The 25,152-nt window shown below is 38.5% G+C and overlaps 1 protein-coding gene across 3 annotated transcripts in view; it reads right to left on the bottom strand.

Moving 5' to 3' along the window:
* The window catches only part of ANKIB1 (ankyrin repeat and IBR domain containing 1), a 48,160-nt gene extending 26,982 nt beyond the window's left edge, over positions 1-21,178 (bottom strand). For all 3 annotated transcript variants that reach the window (XM_010228176.2, XM_010228178.2, XM_010228177.2), the window contains exons 1-3: positions 20,853-21,178; positions 6,961-7,261; positions 3,441-3,623 (exon numbers count right to left, since the gene is read on the bottom strand). In XM_010228176.2, the coding sequence (XP_010226478.2) occupies positions 3,441-3,623; positions 6,961-7,261; positions 20,853-21,040 (672 nt within the window). In that variant the 5' untranslated portion in view covers positions 21,041-21,178. The remainder of the gene's footprint in view (positions 1-3,440; positions 3,624-6,960; positions 7,262-20,852) is intronic.
* Positions 21,179-25,152: the final 3,974 nt, after the last annotated feature.

The raw sequence follows: 25,152 nt of genomic DNA, 5'->3' as shown, positions 1-25,152 counted from the left end.
ATATAATTAAATGGTGACCAACTATATAATTAAATGGTGACATATATACTTCATGTAAATATTCTCCTTTTTGGATGGAGTTATACACTTAAAAATTTTCTATGCTCCATTTAACTCTTTCATGTAGAAGCACCTTACCTATGTATAGTATATGCGTGTTTACATACTAGATAGCTACAGTCATCTTTACTCCTTCCACTTAATAAACAATTCCGTATCTGTAGAGACAAAGTACATTCTTATAGAACAATTCCAAAATCTATATGCTCTATAAATCTATAATACATCCATTAATAAGTCTATTTCTATTTCTATTGGTGAACATATGTAAAATAAACTAAGAAATCATATACTTTGCTACTGTGCAGTGTATTTCTCCGAGTCTGACTGAGAACCAAAATTGTTCCGGATGCTCTCAATTACTGCACATTCCTAGTGTTTCTTAGATATGCTTAAAACACTGCATGATGTGATGCAAATGAAGGTGCCTGCCATCTTTCAGAAATATATCTCTAAGACAAATAGGCTTCTCTGTTAGAATAAACAGAAAACTAGGGAACTGTGCTGGTAGAACAACCAAAATCTATAAAAGTAGTTTTCCACTTCTGCAGTAGTGGAAAATTGAGTCCACTCAAATAATTCCTCAGCTATATTTTAATGCTAAGAACAACAGAAATCAGCTTTCAACATGAGAAACAAAGCTTTGTTATTACCCTGAATAAACACACTTAATTCAGTGACATTGCACAGACCACTACAAAAGTCTTTATGTCTGTATGAGAAACAGTGATAATTTCCTGCCATAGACAAGGCAGGTCTGGAAGGGGAGGTATCTGGTACTGTAATTCCAAATACTGCTGTGCACGTCATGAAGTCTGGAGTTAATGTTCTCAGGCTGTTTTGTCCAGGAAGGAATCTTATCCATGGTTTTTGAACATTTTAATTTTTTCCACCTACTTTCATTCAAGAGATGAGATGACTTTGAAAATGCATTTCTTGGTGCTCTAGGGTTTTGCTTTTTTATCAATTAAAGCTCTCATATTTTGAAAGGATATTAAAGAGCATCACTACAATGTAAACACTATCCAAAACATTTTGCATAGTCACTTCATTTTTTTTTTTAGTTTTCAATTCAATTTTTTATTTTTTTTTCTCAAATTCATTAGAGGGCCATACTTGAGGGGCAATTTTAGGTGAGGGCTAAGTGCTTTCTGAGCACTTCTCATCTCCATTAAGGAGTTGGAAGCATCACCAAAGCGAGCAGTGAGAGCACCCTTCACTGCTTATCCCAGGCATTTGCCCACAGATTCTGGGGATGTGCAGTCATTTGCCAGGCAATTCGGTGCAGGCCTCTCTAAGGCTGTTGTTTTTCTATTATTTTCAGCCACTGTGAGGGCTGCCATGGAAAGATGAGCTCCCCTGTCTACATGTTCTTGACCTCTCTCTTGGGCTAGCGTGCGCCCTGCTGAGGCTGTACAAGGAGTCAGCACAGAATTCTCTGAGTGAAAAGTCACAAAGAAAGAAAAAAGAACGGGAGATGATGAAGCTTGAATAACTCCATGCAGAAACCCCAAGACCACCAGTTGGTGTCCCAGATAACAAGGTGGAATTTCAATGTTTCCAGTTGATTCCCATTTTTCAACTTGGGAATCTTGGAGCATTTTGGAGAGTTGCCTTGACATGCCCTACAGATCCAGCTCTGCAGGCCGCCTTCACTTCAGTTCTCATGCTCAGCAACCATGCTAAAAACAAGGCTAATGAGGAGCAGAGCTGGGTATTTTAATCATCTCAGTCAAGTGACCCCAAATTAACATAATTACCTTTTACCTGAGTCCCCCTAGTAACTACCAAATCCTTAAGTTCATCGGGCTCTGAGCTTTTCTTGCTAAAAACCTGCTGAAGCAGTTCCTGATTTGCTCCACCCCATCTGCCAGTTTACTGTTCTCATAGCTGAGCTGGTAGGCGTGCAAAGCTGTGCTATAAATATAACAATAAAAATGATTCAGGTTAAATAAAACAATTACATACTGCCACTCTCAAAGACTTTTTCTTTTAAGCCAAATTTCAATGGTAGGGTTTACGGCATAACCATGCAAATAGCTTTAAATGTATAAGCAAAGGACTAGTAATACACTACAGCAGTGGCAGTTAATGGCACTAAATCCTTTAAAGTGGTTTTGCCAAAAAAGAAAGTATCATTTCAGCCTTTAAACTCAGAACATTCTGGGTGTTTCTACATGAAACTATTTACAGAAGCCAAAATGAATCAATTAGGTTTATTACTAGAATGCACAACTAAAGTGTTCTAACTCCCTTCGAATACTTCTCTTCTAGGAGTAAACAATCTAACTAAGCTTATTTATGTTTCAGTTATTGAAGAAAATTAGCCAGAAAATTAATTGAACAGTACAATGACTTTTAAACAAAAAGCACCATGTGTAGCATTTTGCAGGGAAACAATTCATGTGCTCTAACCCTGCTCCTAGCTAAATCTGAACTAATTTTTGTTTACGTGTCACCAGACCACAAAAGGACTGAACTAATAAAATCTTCTTGAAGGGAATAGCCATATAGAAGTCTACATGACCTTTATTTTACATAGAATTGCTCAAATATTTTTAACTTACATAAAAAATGTCTTTTCATACAATTTTTCTATGAGTTCCTATTTAGACTCTCAGTTTAATTAAAAAGTCACAATGCGTGGCGGAGGCATCTTTTGGTTAGAACTTTTCTGGCAAATTATCCTTAATTATACTAAAAATGTAAGTCACAGTCTTGAGTAAGGCAGAGTAGATTTCTAGCAAATTTTTGTCAGTGAATTTCGGATTGCTTTCAAAACTGACTTCGGAATAACATCCCCTGTTATTATCTGTCTTTCATACAAGTTCTGGTATGTAGTTGCTGCAGGCATCATGTTACAAAACAAGAAAGCAAATGCACTGTTTTGAAACCCTGCACTATTCTCTCAGCTATTTTTTGTGACATTCATAAGCACAGTCTAGTTGGAAAAGTCATGTTCTCTCCCACTGATCTTCTCTTCACAGATTTTTTTTTCTGTTTTCATTTTTACATAGAAAAACAACTTAAGAAACTGTAAAAACTGTTTATTTTGGAGAGTCTGTTTGCCCACTTACTGGCCCCACTGTTTTTCCTTCAGCCTGACAGCATACAACACTTTCTACTTAATATATTGAGTAATATATTAAGTAGTCTACTACATATTGAAGAAGCAGAAGTATATGCACAAAAACTTCACTTTTGGCAACAGACTTGTTGTTGAACTTAACTTCAAAGATGTAAAGAGGTCTGTTAAAACCAACAACTTTACAACTACAGCTGAAACACACTACCTGCTCAAATACTTTGAAGAATTGCGTCAGAATGTAACTGCTACATATATATGTATAAAATAGATAGAATTTAAAGTATCCTCTGACCTCTTTTTTGTCTAAAGCAGCATATTCAGCTTCAATGCTTTCAGCTTCAGGATCACGTGAGAATACCATTCGAGACTCCAGGTTAAGAGCCAGCTCTTTATGGTGTTGTTTCTCTGCGCAGTCACATGGAGTATCTTTATTTTCATTTTCTGCAAACAAATCTCCACCATGTTTTACTAGAAGCTGAAAGCAAAAAATCAAAGTAAATAGCTGTTAATTACCAGCTCTAAAAACGCAATGAGGAAACACAAGTGTCAGTTAAGAAGACAAGGGAAAAGATAGTGAACAAAATAAGGAGAGAGAGGAGACAAAAACAATAGTGATGGTCTTTGGGAAACAAAGATTTTCCACTGTTGTTAAACAAATCATGGCTTGCTTTCCTACATCATTCTACACATTATTTAATGCCATGGAACCACAAATGCTCAGCAATGCTTTTCAAGACAACTCTGAACAACATATTTCTGTTGAGGTTTAAACACTAAGGTTTGGTTCTGCTGGGATGGTCAGTGCTGCGGTTGTAATGAGGGACCTGAGGCAAGATGGAGCTAAAACAGCCTTCAAATCGCCTTAACTATTCTTTATATAAAAAAATAAGATCACAGACCTGAAAAATTGCTGGTAAGAAAAGAAGGGAGAATCCTTGGGTAGGAGGGAAGATGGGGAATCATTCACAGACAGCAGCACATAATACTGCTGATAGCTCTAGCCATTTAGGTCTATTTTTGAGGACACAATAGAGTGAAATGAATTAATGCTATAAATGCTAACGTAACCTAGTGCAAAGTCAGCATTCTTTTTTCTACTCTTAAGTGAATGATGCCAGGAACACACACACTGGGCCCAGCCTAAGCTTCTCAACGTCTGATACAAAAGACACCCTGGCCTTGTCTCTTGCCTTGCTCCAGCAACCGCCCAGAAATGGAGCTTCTAGCTAAGAAACAGCAGTTGTGCTGCTCTCAGCTGTCTGACCCTGTCTCCTGATATAAAATGATCAACAAAGACAATAAATGCCAGAGATTTAATGGCCAAGAGTGGACAATTTTGCTGATTTATTATGACATTTTAATGATAATGTATTCCAATGCCAAATTTCTAATGTAGAGCACCCAGGCCAATTGTTCATTAGTAAAACCATTTATCTTACTTCTAAATAAAAGTAAAATCTACAAACATTACTTTGCTTTCAGCTGATGACGACAACATTATCCATTATTTTTGGCCAGAATATTTCAAAACTCACCTTCTAATCTTTGTATTTTTAAAAATGAAATAAACTAAAATTTCCTCAATAAAAATCAGTTCTCCTGATAGACTCTTGCATATCAAGAACATGTCACTTCTTATTTTTTTCTTCAACAGGTTATAATTTCCTTAATCTGTCAGTATACAGAGCACATTTTACACATCTGGAATCATTCTGGTATATCACTGTGAATTTTTTCCATGTTCCCCAAAATAAAAAGTAAATATAAAAAGCTCCCAAATAAATAAAAAGTTTATCAAAATTTAATTAAGAAGTAATTTATGTCAGTAAGTATGACAACATATTTTCTCTTCATACCAGAATATCAGGCAGAATATAGACAGTGCTAGGATAACTAACAAGATATCCAGCCCACTTATTATGTGCACTTTTTAATATTGAGAAAATTTTGTTAACATATCTTGACTTTCACATACCGTTCACACTATGTCTGTATATTTTAAACTCTAGCAAAAAAATAGCTGAGGGAAATTATTCACATTCTGAAGGAGCAAAATCAACAAACGTGCCTAAAAGAGACTTGTGTAGTTGAAAATCTAGTCTGCAAGATGAGGAACGTGCAGATCGACGTGCTGTTAATAATGGTGCCATGTTTCTTTGGTGCCACTGTTAAAAGGCTTCTAAATCATTACAAGAAGATTAATAATTTGAATAGTCCCATTAATAATTTAAATAAAATCAAACAAAAACAGGAGCTCATTGTTAAATTCCTTCACTAAGCTCTGACTCCAACGTTTCATAATGTATTGTTCCCGAAGGAGTTAAAGGGTCCACAGATTATACTGGAGGACTTACGGTAGCACAGATATTAATATTAGTCTTAAGATCTTAGGATCTAGGACAGCAATGTCCCCTATCCTATGGAAGGGCACATGACAAGTTTGGACATGGGAGTGTACCCCATGTTTCTAAAGCATGATTAGTTAGGACTATGTAACTGGGTCAAAACTCTGCCTAATGACTAGCTTAGTGGAAGAGACTCTAAATTCTTCTTCAAAGGAAAGCCAGAAGAAAATTAGTGTCATAAACTGCCTAGTCAATTTAGTAGTACATATTCCAGGGATACCACAGAAAGTCTATATTCAAAGCTAAGTAGAGCAGAGATAATGTTAAATATAAAATAATACTATAAAATAAAAGAAATACAAATCTAGTTATATAATCAAATAGGGAATTAACAGTTTGGTAACTTGGTTCACCTACTCAATTATATCATAGTCTCTCAGAAGCAGCACGATCATTTGTGGAGGGAGACAACCATGAAGTTTCAAGATGAGTTTAAAACTAACCAATTTCAAGGGTGGCAGTTAAAAGTGTTAGCCCAGCTCCAGAACCATGACTTTCTCCACAGTGTCTGTGATGCTTTCGGTTGTCCTGGTATATGTGGATCTTACTGTATTTGCTTCATGCTCTCCAAAGTTTAATGTTTTGAGTATCAGAGCCTAACCCTAACACCATGACACAGCCCAATTTGGGGCCATAGAAGCTGAATGACTGAAGAATTCTTGCTCAAATCTTATGTAAATCTAAAGTCCAAGTAACCCCAAGATCTCAAAAGGAGAAACAGATTTTAGATAAGATTGACAGAAAAGTGAGGAATAAGAGTTTCTGTAGGGAATGCAATTGTTCTTTCTCTTTGCAGTTATGTATAAATATGGATCCAACCTTAGGCAGTTTACACATCAGTGTAATAAGCACAGTATTTCACAAATATCAGCAAGTAGATTTATAAATACCAAAAATTGAAATATTACAAAAATTGATTGCTACATCTACTCTGTTTGCCACTTCTCTACTGAAAGAGACTGTTCCCATGTTGGATCAGTACATATGAGTAATTCTCACCAACTTCGGCTCAAAGAGGTCTAAGTGCTAAATATGCTCCCCTTTTTCTGTTATGACATGAAATGACAGGGAGGCAAGAATTAGGCTGTTATAAGGAAGGTTAATTTCTCAGTACTTTCTCAGGGGGCAGACGGCCAGAGGCTTAAGGTACAGCACAGAAAATAGTATAGGGAGAGGAAAACGGTATATGGAAGAATGATTTACCCTGGAAAGCTACAGAGGAAAGAAGCTGAAGAGTTTATCACATAAAGTTAATGGATGCAGAATCAATTTTTTCCTCAATGCCTACTCAGCGTACCTGTTAATTATAGACATCAATTCTTTTTTCCCTAAAACAGCTTTATGAAACACTGTATGTGTCATTTCCTAGTAGTAGTGTACGAATTGTGATTCAATAGCAGCTTTTACCTCTACACAGGTTTTCATCCCTGAGGCAGCAGCATAGTGCAAAGGTGTATTTTTTTTGTTATCAACAGCATCAATTGCTGCTCTTTCATATTGTCCTTCATCCAGTTTTGCTCCTTTCCACTTGAGGATCATTTGCAGGCAGTCTGCTCGTCGGCAGTCATCTTCGGAGGGTCGCGTCAGGCGAGGATGAAGAGCTCCCTCCGAGATCATGATCTGAGGTCCCATACACAGCAGGTGCATAGATGTCTCATTGTGCACGTTCCGTTTGTTTGGGTTTCCGTCTCTCACAAAAAGAAAAGTCCTGCATGGGGAGAAAAAGGGAGTACAACAACAATCAGCTCACAGTGCAGCCCATGGCCTTCAAGGGGGAAGTCTCTGTTATGACTGCTCCCTTTTCCTCCTGCCAAGATTTTGATTAGCCGTGTCAGGGATAAACATCCGTAACAGGTAATGACTACTGCTTCGTGCATCTCTTAACATGAAAGAAATAAAAGAAAAACACGCTTACTCTCTTCCTGGTAGGTGGTGCTCACAGGTGCTTTAATTACCCATTTAATCTCTCCCAAAGACTATAAATGGCTTTTGCTTTCATTTCAGGAAAACACAATGGAAATCAGTCCCTGTTTGAAAACGGCAATAAGCACTTAGGGAAAGCTGAAGGAGCGTTTCACACCCAAAAGTGAGCACTACCAGCTCTTCTCCATTACTCTTAGGAGAGTCAGCTGTGAAGATGAGGATGAATTACCAAAACATCATTAAGTAGCATACATAATTACTTTGTTGGTATGCAGCAAATTTTAGTTGGCAGAATTTATTCTAGAATGCTATGTTGCATTACAAGAACTTTTATTAGGTCACAAGATCAACAAGATAGATATTTTTTTCTGTGTTCTAAATTGTGTAGTCTACAAACAGAAGATATCAATTAGGTTCACCCACTCTTGCAGGCCGTAAAACACTAAATGCTGGCTAAAATGCTAAATGCCAAGCTAAATGCTTAAAATGTTTACGGCACAACTTAAAAAAAAATAGTTCTTCTTCATCTCACCCTTTTTCAGTGTAAAGGCAGTATTTCCTGCTTCTTGAAAACACATGGAATTCTTATTCTGCTAGCACCACATGTATTGAGAAAAGATCCTCCCTGCTACTCGTTTTGGAAATGCAACCCAATGCAAACCCTCACCTATGGGAGGCTGGCAAGAGTTGAAGTTTTTTCCAGAAAATGGCCTTTAGAGGCTGTTCCAAACAGGCAGTGAACTACAGCAGCAGAAAGGAGCAGCTGAGGAATGAAAGGGAAACAACACACGGATTCCTGGAATCACAGCCCTGACTCTTGCCAGCTCCTGGGACAACACAGCTTTCTGCTGCTTCTTGGCAGGAATGACTTACGGAAGCTACAACCCAGTTCTGAAAGGGAAGAACAAAGACATCACACTAGCCCTTAAAACCAATCTTGCTTTAGTCTTTTGATGCTGCAGATAGTACATTTTGCTTGAGGGCAGGTGAATGGTGGGAAGCAGCAGAGAAGGAAGACCGTCTCTTCATGGGTGGCTGCCTGCAGGAGATTCGACAGGAAAACAAGACCCTTGGTAGTGCTGGAGGCAGAAAGGAGGCAGTGATGAAAGCACTGTGTGAAGATAGGAGGGATGCATCAAAAAGTGGCGGCATCCTGTTAGATCTGAAGCGCAGCCCGCAGGCTCATGAAGTAAAGCCGTCCATCCCCACATCAAACTGCTGCCTTCCCTCCTTCCAAAAAACTTGTTTTTCTGGAATCCTGATTAAGTCAAAAGTGGCAAACAGCTTCCACCACTCTGTCTCTAGCCCAAAAACTCATTAAAGTTGATTCCCATCGCTTTTGGGTCAAAACAAGCGCAGAAGCCCCCCAAAGGCAGGTACCGTCTAACTACAAAACCAGACCATTTCACTCTTGGTGAATGGCAGTGCACAGAACTTGATAACCAAACTGGCCAAAAATCAAAACAAAACAAAAATGAGCAAAACGAAGCAAACAAACCAAAACAAAACAAAAAAACGCACAAAAAACTCAAACTAGGCAGTTTAGAGTAGACAGTTTTTCTTCAAACATTCTTCCAGACAATTTATGATGACTGACATAATTGCTAAGCATTAAAGCCTAAAAAAATAGTTCCTTGCTCCTAAATCATTTTTACGTAATCTCTAGACTCATCTTAGAATATTTAATGCTATTCTTAATCCATAAAAACATGTGAATTCACAAATGAACTGCTTCAGTCAGAAATGGCAAACATATAAAAGCAAAAATTTTCAGGTCCAAAGATTGCATGTACAAAATAAATATAACTGTGGCTCTAAATAAGAAAGATATGTAAGTAATAGAGCAACAATTAGACTGGATATAAAAAATAACTGGAAGATTTGGAAGTAAAGTCATTCACAACTAATAAAACAACCTTTCCTCATTCCCACATTCTATACAACATAGCCATAGTTTTACTAACTTCAGTTCATTATGTTGCTCTTTTAACTACAAATATATTTCACCATACTTACTGAGTGGAAATTGTGAAGCAATTACTTAATAATTCTTTGACAGCACATAGTTAAATGCCAAATTACGCCACTGTTATGGCTTGTTTACAAGCCTAGACATCCACCTCCCCTTGCTGTCCTCCCTGAATATATCCTATCAAGAACTGGGTGCTATGACTTTCTCTTTTTCAGAGTTATTCCATGCTTTTTTCAGGACAAAGAATAATCCTGAAATTATTTTACAAAGGAGCAGGTTACATACGGCAGGTGTAGAATTACCCTCCTGAAAATTACTGAAAAGAGACCAAGTAAGTATTTCAGTAGAAAATTGCAGTTGATCCTACTCTGTGGTGGATGGATGTACTGAGGATACTCGTCTGGTCAGTCTGTTTTCTACCACTTCTTCCCTTCAAAAATCTCTGATGAGTTTAAAAATGAGATCAAAACATACTCTCTTTTTAAAGAAGTGGGAACAATGGTTCACAGAAAAAGGATGCTAGAAAAACAAAAAAGTCTTTTCTAGAACCTTTCGATTCCTCATGATAGCCCAGTCACACCAATTCTGTAGAAATTCTAGCAGACCTTGAATATCAGGATGTGTTTGAGAATCCTTCTCTCCATTGACTTCATTTTTAAACTCTGACTTTCTGTTTTTTAAGTGTTCCCTAAACTGGTTCTGTTCCCTAAACTGGTTTCCAAAATTGTCTGCCACGATAACAGACAATTTATCTCTATCATCAAGAGATAAACCAGTGCGGGTCTGCCAACACTTGGCTTATCTCAAATGAGTTTTCACCTTCTTGTTTGCTCCAGCATTGCAATTACTGTCATTGCAGAACAGAATGAAAATCCAAACAAGAAAAACAAAAAACGGTATTTCTGTTTTATTAGAGGAGCTACAATCCCGTCAAACTTCAGATAGGCCTGAAGAGAGAGTGATGAGTGATGAAATGGGCTCTTTGTGTCACTGACTTGCATGTATTTTCCAGACCTGATGATGCATCCTGGTTCTGCCAGATGCCAAGAGAGCCATGCTCTCCTAAAAGTCCTTGAAAACTAAATATCACGGTACAGCCCCAATCACAGGACTTTATGCGACGTCTGTCATGTAAGCTGATATTATAACCATATTCCATCTCGTGACAGGATATGCATCTTGTTGTGGAATTAAACCTGTGTTCTCAAACGCACTGATATATGTTCACCACATAACAAAGATCACACAGAGTCACAGAATGGTTAAGGCTGGAAGGGACCTCTAGAGATCATCTAGTCCAGCCCCCCAAAATGCTTGATTTTGATCATATACTCACTATCCCTAGGGCCACATGTTAAAGGATGACAACCTGGTGAGGAGGAGGAGGATGTGGGACACTACAAACCGCCCAGGGGCCTGAAGGGTGCACAGATGCAGCAGAGCATGTGCATGATGATCATATTTCTAATACCAAAGCCTTACGCAACTGCCATCTGAAAACTAGTCTACTCCTCCAGTATATTTTTCCAACAAATAATATTCATTTATAGTAGTGATTATTACTGGTTGTCAAACTGGATTATTGAAATATATGTTACATGAACAAGTAACGCTAAAATTAGAGAAACTTCAAAGAGTTTGTTAGTGTTATTCCTCAGGAATAACAGATATCAGTAAAAGACAAATCAGGTGAGTCTGTTCAATCTGATCTCCTAAAATACATCATACACTCAGAATCATAATCTATTTTTTCAGCCAGTCTGTGAAATGTCTTAAATTAATTCAGATTACTTTTCAACAAAATGTAGATTCAGAGAGCAGAACACACCAACATTTCAAAATTATCAAAACAGAAAATCCCTCTAGAATATCTGTTAAAAAATGCTTTTGCTGATTTGAAACCTAATTTTCATTTTTTTTAAAGTCTATTATGCAGGAAATAAGACAATATTCTGAAGGAGTATTTTCCTAGGATATGCAACAATGTGCTGTAATTTCACAGAAAAAAAAATCATCAAAACCAGTATGAGCCTATGAAAAGTTTTGACGGAAAGTGGTTTCACTGTTTTTCAATATAGATATCACTAATCCATCATTAAGTACAAAACATTGATATTTTTCATTTTATTGTCAGGATACCTATGTTGTCATTAGAAGTCTCAATGTTAAACCTTCTTAAAATATAATATTCCCTTCTGTTGCTAGACAAGGTCAAATATTCCTCATCTTTCTGTTTAGATGGTTTAGATGATTAGCCTCCTCAATGTTAAAATTTGTACCTTGTCTCTGTTAGGATTTTTCCTGAAATAGCTACTACATTTTAAAAAAAAATGAAATCAAACCAACCAAACAAAAAGCTTACTTCAGCAGCAAAAAATGGTCCTTAGGAGACATTTCTCTTCCATTCCATGATGGAAGACTTAGTTAGTATGAACATGCCAAACTTAAGACTGAAGCTTGGTGAAAAAAATGCTAACAGGTTTTTCATTCTCAGAAAATAAAAAGCATTTAGCAACAGATCAGATTTACAAGAAACGATATGACTAACCAGTATCAAATATGAAGTACAATGTTACTTTGGTTGAAGTAGCTTTACCTAGTGCGAAAGTAGAGACTAAAACAAAAGGAGACAAGGAAAGAAAGGGGGAGAAGGGGAGGGATGAGGAGAAGAATTCTATAAAAGTCATTTATTATTATTCCCTTCTCCTCTTATCCATGCAATTGGGACATCCATCTGCATCTTAGTATTCCATCCTCAGACTCCAGCATCTTCATAAAGAAAACGAGATCATAACACTAGGGAAAGAAAAAAAAAAAGGCAGCAGCCAAAGATTTGAAAGACTCCTTGTGTGCCTCCTTTTTCACTTAAAGACTAGCTAACTCTTTGATGTTTGAGCCAGTTTGTCTCATGATTTTTACCTGGAATCTAGATGTAAGAAACAATTTCCAAGCTGCTGTGCAAAGCAGAGCTAGAAGAGATAGCAGACATCTGTTACCTTCAAATAAGATGTGGAATGAATAGAGAAGTGTGACAAAGAAGGAGTCAGATCCCTTCTGCAGCCACTACAATGGGCTGCGCAATAAAATAGGATATCAAAAGAACCAGTTTCTCTGCAGAAGCTTCAGCAGGAACTCCTGAGGACAAACAACCAGAGAAATACTGACATTAAAGGTGGTAAAAGGTCCAGCAGCAAGCTAATGGAACAAAGCTAATGCAACAACCTGATATTGCAAGGCAGACGGATTTCACCTTTAACATAAGTGCCTGAGCTTTGAATTTCAAAAGTTCGAACTCAGACTGTAGAACATGGCTAGATGGCTGCATTAATTAGACTTTCATCCTTCAAATGCTGTGAGCTGTTTTTTAACCACATTTCTTCCTCCCACTTTGAGTTGCTTCACCTACAACATACTGATTCCTGCTAGTTCTCCAATAAAAGAAGTAAAATGTTGCTTTAATACTCAGTGCAGAACTTTCTCAGGTTACAGTAGTAGTTTGTATTACTATGAGCTAGGGCTTGGGTTATTTTCTAATTGCCATAAAACCTTCATTGTCTCCTCTCATATCAGATGAGGTATTCCTATTATCTTTAGATATGTACTTTTCAGTGTCTAAACTGAAGAATATTATAATTATCACTTAAATTCCATACTGTGGCATTTTAAAGCACATGATTCCCTCCGAAATCAGATGACTCTGTATCTGACTGCAAAACAGCACAGTGCTCTGGTAGTGATCTTGTCACACACTTTCTCACAAAACATTATTCTACATGTAAACAAAAATATTCAGAATCTCTGCTAATACATTAGTAAAGCTAACTGAATTGTATCAGTTAAAGAGAACAGCTTGCCTAGTCACCAGTTGATTATACTGTATGTATTTTTCCCCCTGCTATTTTATATTTTTTAAACTTCTATACTCTCCCCTACAAACTCTGCCAAAAAATTCGCTTTAATAATCCCAATCCATAGGGGTTCCATTAATCTTCTACCAAATATATGCTTCAAACTATTCATTTTCCTTTACAAAGATGTGTGTAGGTAACATTTATAGAAGAGCAAAGTGCTGCTGAATGGGTACAAATGCTCTCTCCGAGGTGGAGAGAGCATGCACACTTGGTGCATAAACACTGAATTTCAAGGCAGTGAAATCAGTAGCCCCTTTTAAGACCTAAAATTCTCTCTAGCAGGTCAAATAACAAAAAATGGGAGCTGTATTAATGAGTAATTGTATTACTACAATTCACTTCCACCATAAAATTAAGCCTTTGGGGAAAGCCTGCAACACACTGTTTTTTAAGAAGTTATGTATGTTCTAATCTAAAATGAGAAGTGCTCAAACCCTGCCTCCTTGCAGGTTTTCTGTTCATACATGAATAGAAAGGCACTTTTCACTTAAAGTAGTTTTCTGGAACAATTTTTGTAACACTGTTGGTATGAAACAAACAAACATAAAACTCAGTTGGGATTTCTTGTTCTTCTTCCTTGTCAATCAAACTGTATGTCTCAGAAATAGGGGTGACAAACTCCAGAGCCAGCAAAGAAAACCAGCACCTCACTTGGCATCTGTATCTGGGCTTGGAAGTGCTACAAATCCTCCTCTCTTCCTCTAATCCCTTACAAAAGTCAAAGGAACACCTCTTCAGTCAAAGCCAAAGCTGAAAAGTCCATCTTAGTCCATGACTCAAAATACAGAGATGACGATTAATGTCCCAAAAGAGGGACATTCATACATTTTACACAGTTTGCCTGCTTGAAAGGGCTTCACTTTTATCACTGATATTTGGCACTGACATAGGCTTTCAGAGCGTAGTGCTATAGGCCCCTGCAATTTGGCTGAGAGCTTCAGAGCAGAAAATGTTAAATTTTGCCTGGAAATTTACTGGTAGAGTGAAAATATGTAAGTGTCTATGGGAGAAAAGGCAGTCAGACTTGACTTTAGTTGCAGTTTCCAAATTTTCCTTTAAGCTACACAGCTCTTCACAGACTCGAATCCTGAGGTGACAAAAGCACAAAAAAGGTGGCAAAAAAAAAGAGACTGTAACATTTACACCTACTACTATCCGTATTTGCTGAAAAGCAGCAAGAGACTCAAGATCATCAGGCTGTGTGAACTTGAATAATAAACAACTGTCACATTCCCTCACTCTGGGAAAGTAATATCACCACAACTCTTTCTTCAGGTTCTTTTAAAATCTGTCATGCTTGAAGGATAAAAACTGCCCTATATCTACATATCTATGTATCTTTTTTTTTTTCTTTCTCTCTGCAAATGTATATTTCAGTCTAAGTGACATATTTTTGCATTTATGCCACACATATATGTGATATATGTATATATACTACTTTATGAACACAGGAAAAAGTACCTATGTATAGAAAAATGTTGCACCTTGCGAAAGAACGGACTCAGTCTGGGATGCAGAGTGAGACAACTTTATTCTCAAACCAACTTCTTTTATACTCTCTTAACACAAGTGTTGCAAAGATCACAACCAACCAGCATCTTGCCAGCCATGCAGTTGTGGTTATCTTCTTCTCCTTGCTTTGTTCCTCATCTGCTGACAAGACATTCCACATGTGGTTGTAGTCCTCCTCCTTTCCCTGCTTTGCTCTTTGCTGATAAGACATTAGTCCTTGCGGGTCAGCCCATCAACCGTGCAGTACTAAGGCATTCTTGTGATTAACTATCTACTAATAAGGCATCTACTATCTACTGACAAGGTACTATGCCTCCATAGAAAAATAAAAAGAAATTGAAAGTAATGTGATAAAAAGTTATACTGGTGGTTCTGATAGCTAGAGACTAAACTGAATCAGAATCTGGTCTAATACAGTGGTCAAATACAGTGAATTTTGCTGATTTATGAATCCAAGCCACATGTATATACTATACATGCCATACAGTACACTATATTTTACAATTTACATTGTAGCTTTAAGCTACGCGGCTGAGGTACTAGAAAAGGACTAGCTGCAGTAACAGGGTAAACCACTCTGCGCTGGGCTGCCTTTCACAGAACCACAGAATGGCCGAGGTCCCTTCCTGAGGTTGGAAGGGGCCTCTAGAGATCATCTAGTCCAACCCCCTGCTCCAGCAGGGTCACTTAGAGCATGGGGCACAGGGTGGCATCCAGGCGGGTTAGGAAGATCTCCAGAGAAGGAGACTCCACAGCCTCTCTGGGCAGCCTGTGCCAGGGCTCTGTCACCCTCACAGTAAAGAGGTTCTTCCTCACAAGGAGGTGGAAATTTCTGTGTTTCAATTTGTACCCATTACCCCTTGTCCTGTCACTGGCCATCACCGAGAAGAGTTTGGCCCCATCCTGCCTACATTCTCCCCTCAGGTATTTGTACATATTGATCAGATCTCCTCTCAATCTTCTCTTCTCTAGCCTAAACAGGGCCATCTTGCTTAGTCTTTCATGCCATCTGCCCTGGATCTTGGGGTAGGTAGCACATTTAAGTCTTGCTCCATTTTAAGCAAGTTACATTGCAAACTCTAATGCAGGAATAAAACTAAAGCTATCAGCTTTTTGAGCATTAACTGAAGTATGGCTAAACCATGTGTTATAAAACACACCAAAGGGTGCAGCGCCATTTCCTCAATAATGTAAAGTTCACATGCAATGAATTAAATCATACAGTTGTTTTGAACCATTGAGCTTCCAACACGGTAGGTCAATACTGATGCACAGTAACTTTGATTGGTCATAGTTATTTTTTACAAAGAGCTGTTCCTCCAACATGCCAAAATACATAATCATATTATACTCATATAGACAAGAAGAAATATTTTTAGTCAATACTGACAGTTTTATGGTATAAATAATTTTGCAAAAAGTATTACTATTCATCTGATGTTGACAGGCACACCTGATAGCAACAATTCTTGACATTTTTATTCATTAGATGGCTCTAGAAAATACTTTATTAACACTTTCAGGTTCTCCTCTGGAAAGACTGACTGTTTCACTAGGATTCCTAAACTGCTTCTACAACTGAAGAATCTCTTGTATGCAGTAAAAAAAACTGTTTATTTCTATTTTAAAATTTAAAAAATCTGCTGAAATATCATTAACCTCTGCCAATTCATCAAGAGGAAATCCATGGGCTAGTATCCTGACTTTTAATATGCCTTAAGTTCAGCCTGAAAACTGTTATTAGTTTTACCAGAATCCCTTTAGTAATGACCTGCTAAACTAAAGAGAAAATGATCTGGCCTAACAGAAAAACATAGGAATAAGATATCGTATCCTACAGCTGATGGAAATTTGTGAAGAGCTAATTCTTCATTCTGAAATCTGGAGTCTTCACAGACATTAAAAGACACCTTATATCAAAGACTGCAATCTGGTCCCCAGTTCCATACTTTTCTTATTCAGAAAATGCCTTCCAATTGTTCCCATTCAAATGACTCGCATCAAGTCTAGTACCTCTTCCAGCAAAAATGCTTAAATCCATTTCCTGAGCACGTAAAAATTCAAAAAAATCTGCAGATTTCCAAATATAATCACCATTTTGAGAATCAGGTCCAGATTATGGTGTAATTGTGTATTTTACTTAGAGCAGTCTGAAGTTCAAATGGAAACTTCTGTCTCTATCAACATATGCTTCTTCAGGTGTGCTTCACTTATGGACTTCATGTAATATTCTGTACAAAAATAACGCCTGGAAATTGTGCACTGCCTTCAGCCTCTCCTAAACTGTCTACAGCGCCCTAAAAATTCTTAAAATCTTTTAAAATGAATTTTTATCAACTCATTTATGGCTTCCCCAAGTAGCATGTCTCAAAAAAAAAATATTAAAGCCATTAGACAGAGGTCAGCATCTGGGTGTTGCTGCAGATGGTCATCTTTGGCTTGGTACAACACAGAAGACCCGTGGAGTAGCAGAAGTAGCAGAGGATGTAATGGGATTGTGCAGCATAGACCCAAAGATACTGGTTGTTAACAGTGTAGAACACAAAACTAGTTGTTAATCCTGCAGACCAAAAAATATCATGCTTTATACATGGACTCATAGCTCAGTAGGAGAAACAGCAGTAACAAAACACAGAATTAAAGTATTCCTGCTAGGAAAAGGTATCAACGGCATCATTAAGTTAACAAGGAAACTATGGGCTTTAATTTATCTTGGCCTTCCATTGAACACTTAGGAATACTGCTTCCCTCATTCCAAACCTCTCCGGGTTTTCAGTTCAGAGTTTAGGGCAAGATTTGAAGGGGAAAAGAGCCGAGTGCTAAATTAGAACTGACTTCCACCAGAACTGGCAGCTTACCAGCAACTTTGTGACTAAATGCCTTCTGCAATTCAAAAGCTCCATCATTTTCAGCTCTTTCTTCTCTTCTATGCATTTCTTTGCAGCTAGAACCATTCTCTAGCTTAGGTGTGATTCTTTCAGGCTTCTCTCCAAATCCCTCCTTTTTTTTCTGAAAAGACTATCCAGACTGAATTCGCTCCTCAAATAACTGTCAGGCAGTAATTCTCAGACTGGTTTCAGACAAATGTCATATGAAATAATAAGCATGGAACTACCAAGTAGAGGGTTTATCTGCACCAGTGAAGCTCACTGCTCTGTATTTCTGAGCAGAGACCTCCACCCTTGCATCTGCTCACAAATCACTCAGCAGTATAACACCATTTACACAGCAATAATGATGAAATTACATAGCAAATATTAACAGCCTTTGTATGAGTTAAAAACACAGCAGCTGACTGGCATTTGATGTTTACCTACAGGTCAGACTACTACTAAGATTAATGAATGCATGACTACATATTTTATGTGGAAATGATGAGGAGCACCAAGGACTTCCCCTTAGAAGGCCACATATGTGGTCAGCAAGACCCACTTTTAAATGAGCTTTGAGGGACAAAGGGACTTTCATCAGATAAGGGTTTGAGTATTTAACCTGCCTTAGCTGAATTGGAGGAGGAAAAGTCCAACAGAATAAGAACCTCAGAGAAACCTAGAAAATAATACGACTCAATCCCTGTTTGCAGTTGCTCCTATTAAGTGTCCTCAGCCCTCCCTGTCACTGGCAGTTTTCGCCAATGAGTCACAGTGATTTACTCAGTTTTAAAGGCTTCCTAATTTTATCATTCGTTCATTGCCTTCACTGCTCATGAGACTGAGTATCATGCAAATGACCTCTTAAGAGACTATTTTACATCATTAGCCACATGTCCTGTTAATGATGATGCCAGGAATTCAATTCATTTAGTCCTCTTGCTTCTTTATAAACACTGCTGCAAATCTTGGTCAGGTCACGCTCTTCATACACCGATCTCCTACACCAGATCAAAAATTCACTTTGGTATTTCATATTCTAGGTGAACATACGACATGAGCATGTAACTAGTTAGAAAAGGACCTTACACAATCAAACCCCATACAATTAAAAAAGAAAAATCTGTAATTTCCAAAAGCTCCCTTGCAGAACTACAACACTCAAAGTTATGGCACAACACATATTGCAAAGCTTTCTAAGAAGACATTTTCCTTTCAACAAGTAGTTTCCTTTAGTTTCCACTAAAAGCTACCTAGGTATTTCCTTGCAATGATCACAATCTGTTACAAACCAACACAGCTTTGTAACACGGAGATGACATTCTGGAACCAGAGTTACTAACAACCAAAGCAAACTACTTTGAAAGTTGCTACTGAATTTAAGTACTGACAGCGGATGTCTGGAGACTGGAACAGAAAATCCCTGAGTAAATGACACTCAAACTGTTCCCACGATATTTATAATATAGTCCAATAAAGAAAACTTGAATGGTTTAAGTCCTTTGCTTCCAAAATGAACAGTAACATTCTTGTGCTTTCTAGAGAGATTTTAAGGCCTATATTTTCTCTTTGCCCTTTTTGTTTTTAATAAGAGGCCTCAAACCGTTGGGGGTTGCTGACTTCAATAGCCTGATGCAGGAAAGGCTGCAGCAGCTCTGTGTCCCCAGGCCCTGGCCCTCCAGATGCATGCACGCTGTTCTAGGGGCAGGGTCTCCTCACCCAGGAAAGGAGTTAGAAATGGAGTTTACAAAGAAGACAAGACAGATCGCAGTGATCAGGTGCAGACCACGGCCAGACAAACATACTGACCAGACACCTGCTCATGTGCAACCAGCCTTCTGTCTTCTTACGCCTGCTCCTCCCCAGCCCAGCCTTGGATTCCTCCCTTTTCCCACTTCTGATCCCTTCTCTCAACATCCCATAGCATGTCTTGTACAATGCCAAGATGCTGTCCCCCTGCATCCTGCAATGTGTCCCATAGCCTGTAGGCAGCAATGCCCCAGGCTGTAAGGTGCTCCAGGATGCCCTTCCTTTCACTCATGATGGGTGTCACCCTGGGGCGATGGGTCCATCACCCTCACACTCTGAGAGAGCCCCAGGAGGAGCAGGGACAGGGCTTTCCCTGTCATGTTTCTGTGGCTGTTTGCCTGCCCTCCTGCCTCTGTGCTCCTTCACGGTCCTCAAGATTAGCCTTCCATCACAGAACCTCAAAGAAAATTTCCAAAATTGTTAATATAAGATACAATAATAGTGATTAGAAGTAATACACAAAGAGAGTATTCTCCTTCAGCAAATATTTCCACCCTGAATCCTAATACAAGCAAGATGATATTTATGAAATTCTCTCTAACTCATTAACTGCTGAAGAAGTAGTTTAGCAATTGTATATAGGGCTAATTTTCAAGAATGACTAGACTAGAACAGCTTGTACCCATAATCTCTGGAAAAGGATAAGATATTAACGAGATGTCTGATGGCATAAGGTTAATCTTTAATTGATTGTAGATCACTGACAAAAATACAGAAAAATGGAAGTGGCTAACATTATGAACTGCCATGACTCTGTAAAGCTTTATTGCAGGCAATGCATTCCCTTACTTTTCTTATATAATGATAATGCATTCACTCATTATCATGATAAATCATGTTCACTGTTATTATTCAAAATGGAAAAACTAAAGTTGAGTAACACAAGAATGTTGTTGTACCATTTGGAAATAGATAAAACCAGTATGGAATACATTAGATATAGTGTTACCTACACATCATTTTAAAACATGAAACACATCAAGAACTGTGGAAAAGTTATTATTTTCCAAGAACTAGAGATAATAGAAGGCATGAGGAAGCATGATAAAAAGATTCAAGATTAATGTTACGAGGAAGGAACAAAAATATTGAAAATAAAAATTGTTATACCAACCTGTGACTATAGACTAATTTGTGTACTTTCTATTAGTATTTGAAAATGTTGCAGATTCTGTGTTTGTAACACACACATACATATGTATCTATATACACATACACTTAAGGCTTTTTCAGCCTAATCAAACCTCTTGCATTTCTTAGATCAGCTACTGATACACAAACAAAACCTCAAGAAACACTTACCCCAGTATTCGGTTCATTCCATGTCGCGCAGCGTAGTGCAGCGGAGTATTGTGCTGGTAAGTTTCTCCATAAGAAGTATTTGGGTCAAGAGTTTCTTTTAGTTGAGGGTTGCTCTCGTATATTTGGCAGGCCAGGTTTTCATCTCCATTTATAAGAGCTTTGCGGAATTTGGTGGTTGTATTTCCCATGTTGCTATCCTATTTGTCAATGGCACTTTTTCCTTTCCCCTTCATCCACTGGTTGAAAGGTTCTGCAACATGCTTCACTGCCTAAAAAGACAAACAATATTTCAATTATTTTGCAGAACTTGTTCCTAGATGAATTAATCAAGAGTCACAACACAGTAAGCAGACATGTGAAGAAGTATTTAGGACCTGAATTGCTATCATGAATTGCTGAAGACCTTACAGTAAATACACACAAATTCCTAATCCTTTACAGATTATTTCCCTGTTAAATTGTGCCATCTTCCTCTACAAATATTTTTGCAACATACACTAACTCTTCTGTTACAGAAAATAGAAAAGATGTTCGATATCCATTATAATAGAAGACAAAGATGAACACTGCACTTCTGTGACTGAGAATTAAAAATTGAGTGGTTTCAAAACACAGTAAAACTAAAGCAAAATCATTAAACCAAGGGGTAAAATTCTCCAGAGACATTCAAAAAGTGAACATCAGTGTTTTCTTTCAAAGAATACAATGTAAAAATGTACTTGCTACCTATGCACATGCAGGTGGGTGTAAATAGCACCTTTTGTGCCAGCAAGATCAATGCACATGAAGGTGGGATTTACCACAGCCTCATTTAACAGTTTCGCTCAGTAGACTTTAAAACTGCCAATCTCACTGCTAAAGCGACAGAGATCAATCACGAATGGATTACACCCATTATACTGGCATGATACGGGCACTGACAGACTGCACCTTGCAAGCCCTCGAAATGCAGCTTGGCTGCAGTTCTGCTCCCCAGCCCCTCGCCTTCGCCTCACGCAGGGGACCAGCAGCTCCAGCCACACAAAGACCAGGCACGGCAGGGGGCATCAGCTCATGACACAGGACATCAAAGCAGAGCCCTGCAGAGCACACGCTGATTAATGTCACCGAGCAAACAGGGACTCAGCTGCACGGGGCTGCGGCTGGAAGCAGAGTGAACCTTCTCGGAGGTCTCTGGCGCGCACGAGTCACCCCGTGCGCACTGCGACGCGCCACAGCCGCCTCCTGCCGCACGCTCTGGCATCCGAACTCGCCAGACACAGCAGGTTAGGAACCTGAAAACTACTTATGCTGGGCACAGGGAGCCAGGCAGGGCAGCAGCTGCTCTGCACCCAGTAGGTCCTGCTCGTTCGGGCAGGGCCTAGCCCAAACCTCTGTTTCTGGGGGTTGCCTGCCAGCACAACTGCCGAGGAGAAGAGGCTGCCACAGGCAGAAGAAATGGAGTCATGAAAGCGATCTAAAGTTGCAGAATATCCGAAGGAATCAGTATATGGATAAAAAAATGCAGAGCTGGGAGTGCTGGAGGCATAGGAAATGTGACAGGTTTGGGATTCTGGCTGGGAATATGAGATATCGAGAAATATATGTGTTGGAGTGTTTGGAGATACTGAAACAACCAACCCTTAACTACAGACCAATATCAAAAGTGAGCCCTAGCTTCAGAAGTTTGACTGTCAATACAGTCTATTTACACTCTACTTGATAGATTGGGGATGGGGAGGGGAGACATAAAAGGGGGATAAGATAAATGGAAGGAAAAACGGACAAATGAAAAAATGAGAAACAGAAAGGGGAGATAAGTGAGAGGGCAAGAAGAGAATGAAGATGTGCTGACAGGGGTGTGAAAGGGAAGGGAAGGTAGAGGATAGCACACAAGGAATCAGCACAAATCAGAGGAAGTTCAGTCAAAACAGTAGCAAGTTCCCTACGCATCCGAGAAAGGCCAGCAGTGACACACTTCTGTCCCCACAGCGTGTTCCTCTCACAAGCTCTTTTCTGCTACTCATGTGAACTTGCACGTCCCTTGAACAGCAGCAGTAACAGCTCGCAGGACGGCAGATCCCTGCCCGCTTCTGCCCTGCCTTGCCGCCTCGCCAGGGCTCTCGGGCAGGCAGTTCTTATTTTGGAGCTGCTCTATCCTACCTTTGGATGAGGCCATGGTGTGAGAAAACCGAGGCTCAAGGCACTACCGAATCACTTGACACAACAGGCCAAACATGTTGTCCCTACTCCCCAAAAGTAAAGGCACACCCTTAAAACTTTAATTATGTAGACAAACCAAAGCCCAGATCCCTGTATTTTAAAATGTAAGCATGTAGATATTATGATATATTTATATTCTTCAAGAAAGCCACTAAGCATTCACATGACTGGCACAGCTCACTGTGCTACAGATTAATATATTTCAGATGTATCGTCAGCTGCACTACTCTACATATTGGATAGAGTTTTAGGTTTTAATGAAAAATTGTACAAAATGACAAAAATCTTTACAGTCAACCAGCAGTTCATATTAGTCTCTATATAAAATAAATACAGTACTGTATCTTCAACAACTACAACTTGTAATAACTTGTAAGAATGATATTCTGTCAAGTTTGTTGACAAGATGGGTTTATGCAATTACCTTATCCATCAATCCCTATCTACCACCAACAGTTCTCAAGACAACAGATCTCAAAGATACCATGTTCCTATAAACTTAAGGAAAATCAGTAACATGGATCCCATCAGAACCCTAATGAGCAAAAAACCACAAAAACTTCTTCTGTCATTTGCAATTCAAAGATAACAGCGTCAGTTGCCATGCAGGTATTTCTGGGAATTAGCTCACACGTTAGCTCGCGTTTTAGCTTGCAGCTTGTAGCTGCAGAACACGCTGCCTCCTGCCCAGACCTGGAAAACTACCCAAATCCGGGTAGCAATGAGAAAGCGCCAGCAAGAAGGGGAGATGGTGCCCACAGGGAATCTGAGAGAAAGGGTGGTTCCTGAGGAAGAGGAGGGCTAAGGGTATTAATGGAGGGGTTGGGAATGCAAGGGAGAAGCGAGGGACCATGCCGCTATGTAGGACTTAAAAAGCTCCTATTTTTGCAGTGCAGATGTTGCAGAAATTACTTAAGTAACTGACATTAATTCTAGTGCACACCAAACAGGCTTTGTTTATTTTTCGATTAAGTATAAGATCATCAGTTCCTCTGTTGAGAAAGCAATCCAAGTGCCAGTAAGGAGTATAAAACATTAATGAGTAATTTAAAAAGATGATATCCAGTAGTTTTTGATAAATATTTTATATAGAGAAATATTTTTAATTGAAGAAAATATTGTGTTAGAAAGCCTCTTGAATAGGACTTTTTTAATGCTAAAAATCTATTCACTTCGTTATTATTGTTAAACATTTAATGCTGTGGAAGCGCCTGCACTGAGCTTCATGGTGAACATTGAGTAAACCCCCTCGTAAGTGAAACGCTCAAATCTAAAAAGGCAAATGTTATGGGGAGGTGGGACAAAAACTGGCTTGGAAAGGATTAAGAATATAGGGAAACAATAAAACACAAGTGTGCAATACACAACTTTTTGGCAACTCTGCAAGAGTCAGGGCTTTATAATAATCATCATATTTTACAGAACGTGCTCCGGAAGACAGTTTCAAAACAAGACACTTGCACGAGCACTGCTGCAGCCTCTTCAGTCTATTCTATCCTTCCTGCTGCACCTTCCTCGGAGCCTAAACTCTCAGGGTTAGGGTGTATTTTTGTCTTACTTAGGAATGTATCCAATATTAGTCCCAGTGGTGTTAAGTTAGTTAAATGCATTTATAGAAACAAATTAAATATAAGAAACACATTGACAATATACTACTGTATGGGAAATTACAGGTAGCGACCCTATTTATGTGTATATGTGTGTGTATAAATGTATACACTTCTTAAAAAACAAAAATCTTCTAAGTAATTTTTAGGAATAAAATCAATAAAATCTTTTATTAGCAGGAATAATCGCCTGAACTTTTAGATTCTAATGAAACCAGTATAAGTCTACAGTAAGAATTTCAAAGAATCAATAATATAAAAGACATAGATACTTAAACTTCTGTGTGTGTCATCATAGCACCTAGGAATTTTAGGAATACAAATCACACACAGCATATACGGTATAAGTAACTTCATGATACAGTGAGATCTGCTTCTCAAAGGTAAGATCTATGCGTAAGATAAAGGATTATATATGATACATATATGACAGGCAGGTGAATGACAATAAACTGTAAAACACAGGTCCGCATAACAGGACCACTGACCAA

This window comes from Tinamus guttatus, unplaced genomic scaffold, assembly GCF_059628265.1.
Source record: "Tinamus guttatus ecotype Peru unplaced genomic scaffold, ASM5962826v1 Tinamus_guttatus_pri_ptg000509l, whole genome shotgun sequence".
NCBI lineage: Eukaryota > Metazoa > Chordata > Aves > Tinamiformes > Tinamidae > Tinamus > Tinamus guttatus.
This window is presented reverse-complemented; position numbering and strand designations above follow the sequence as displayed.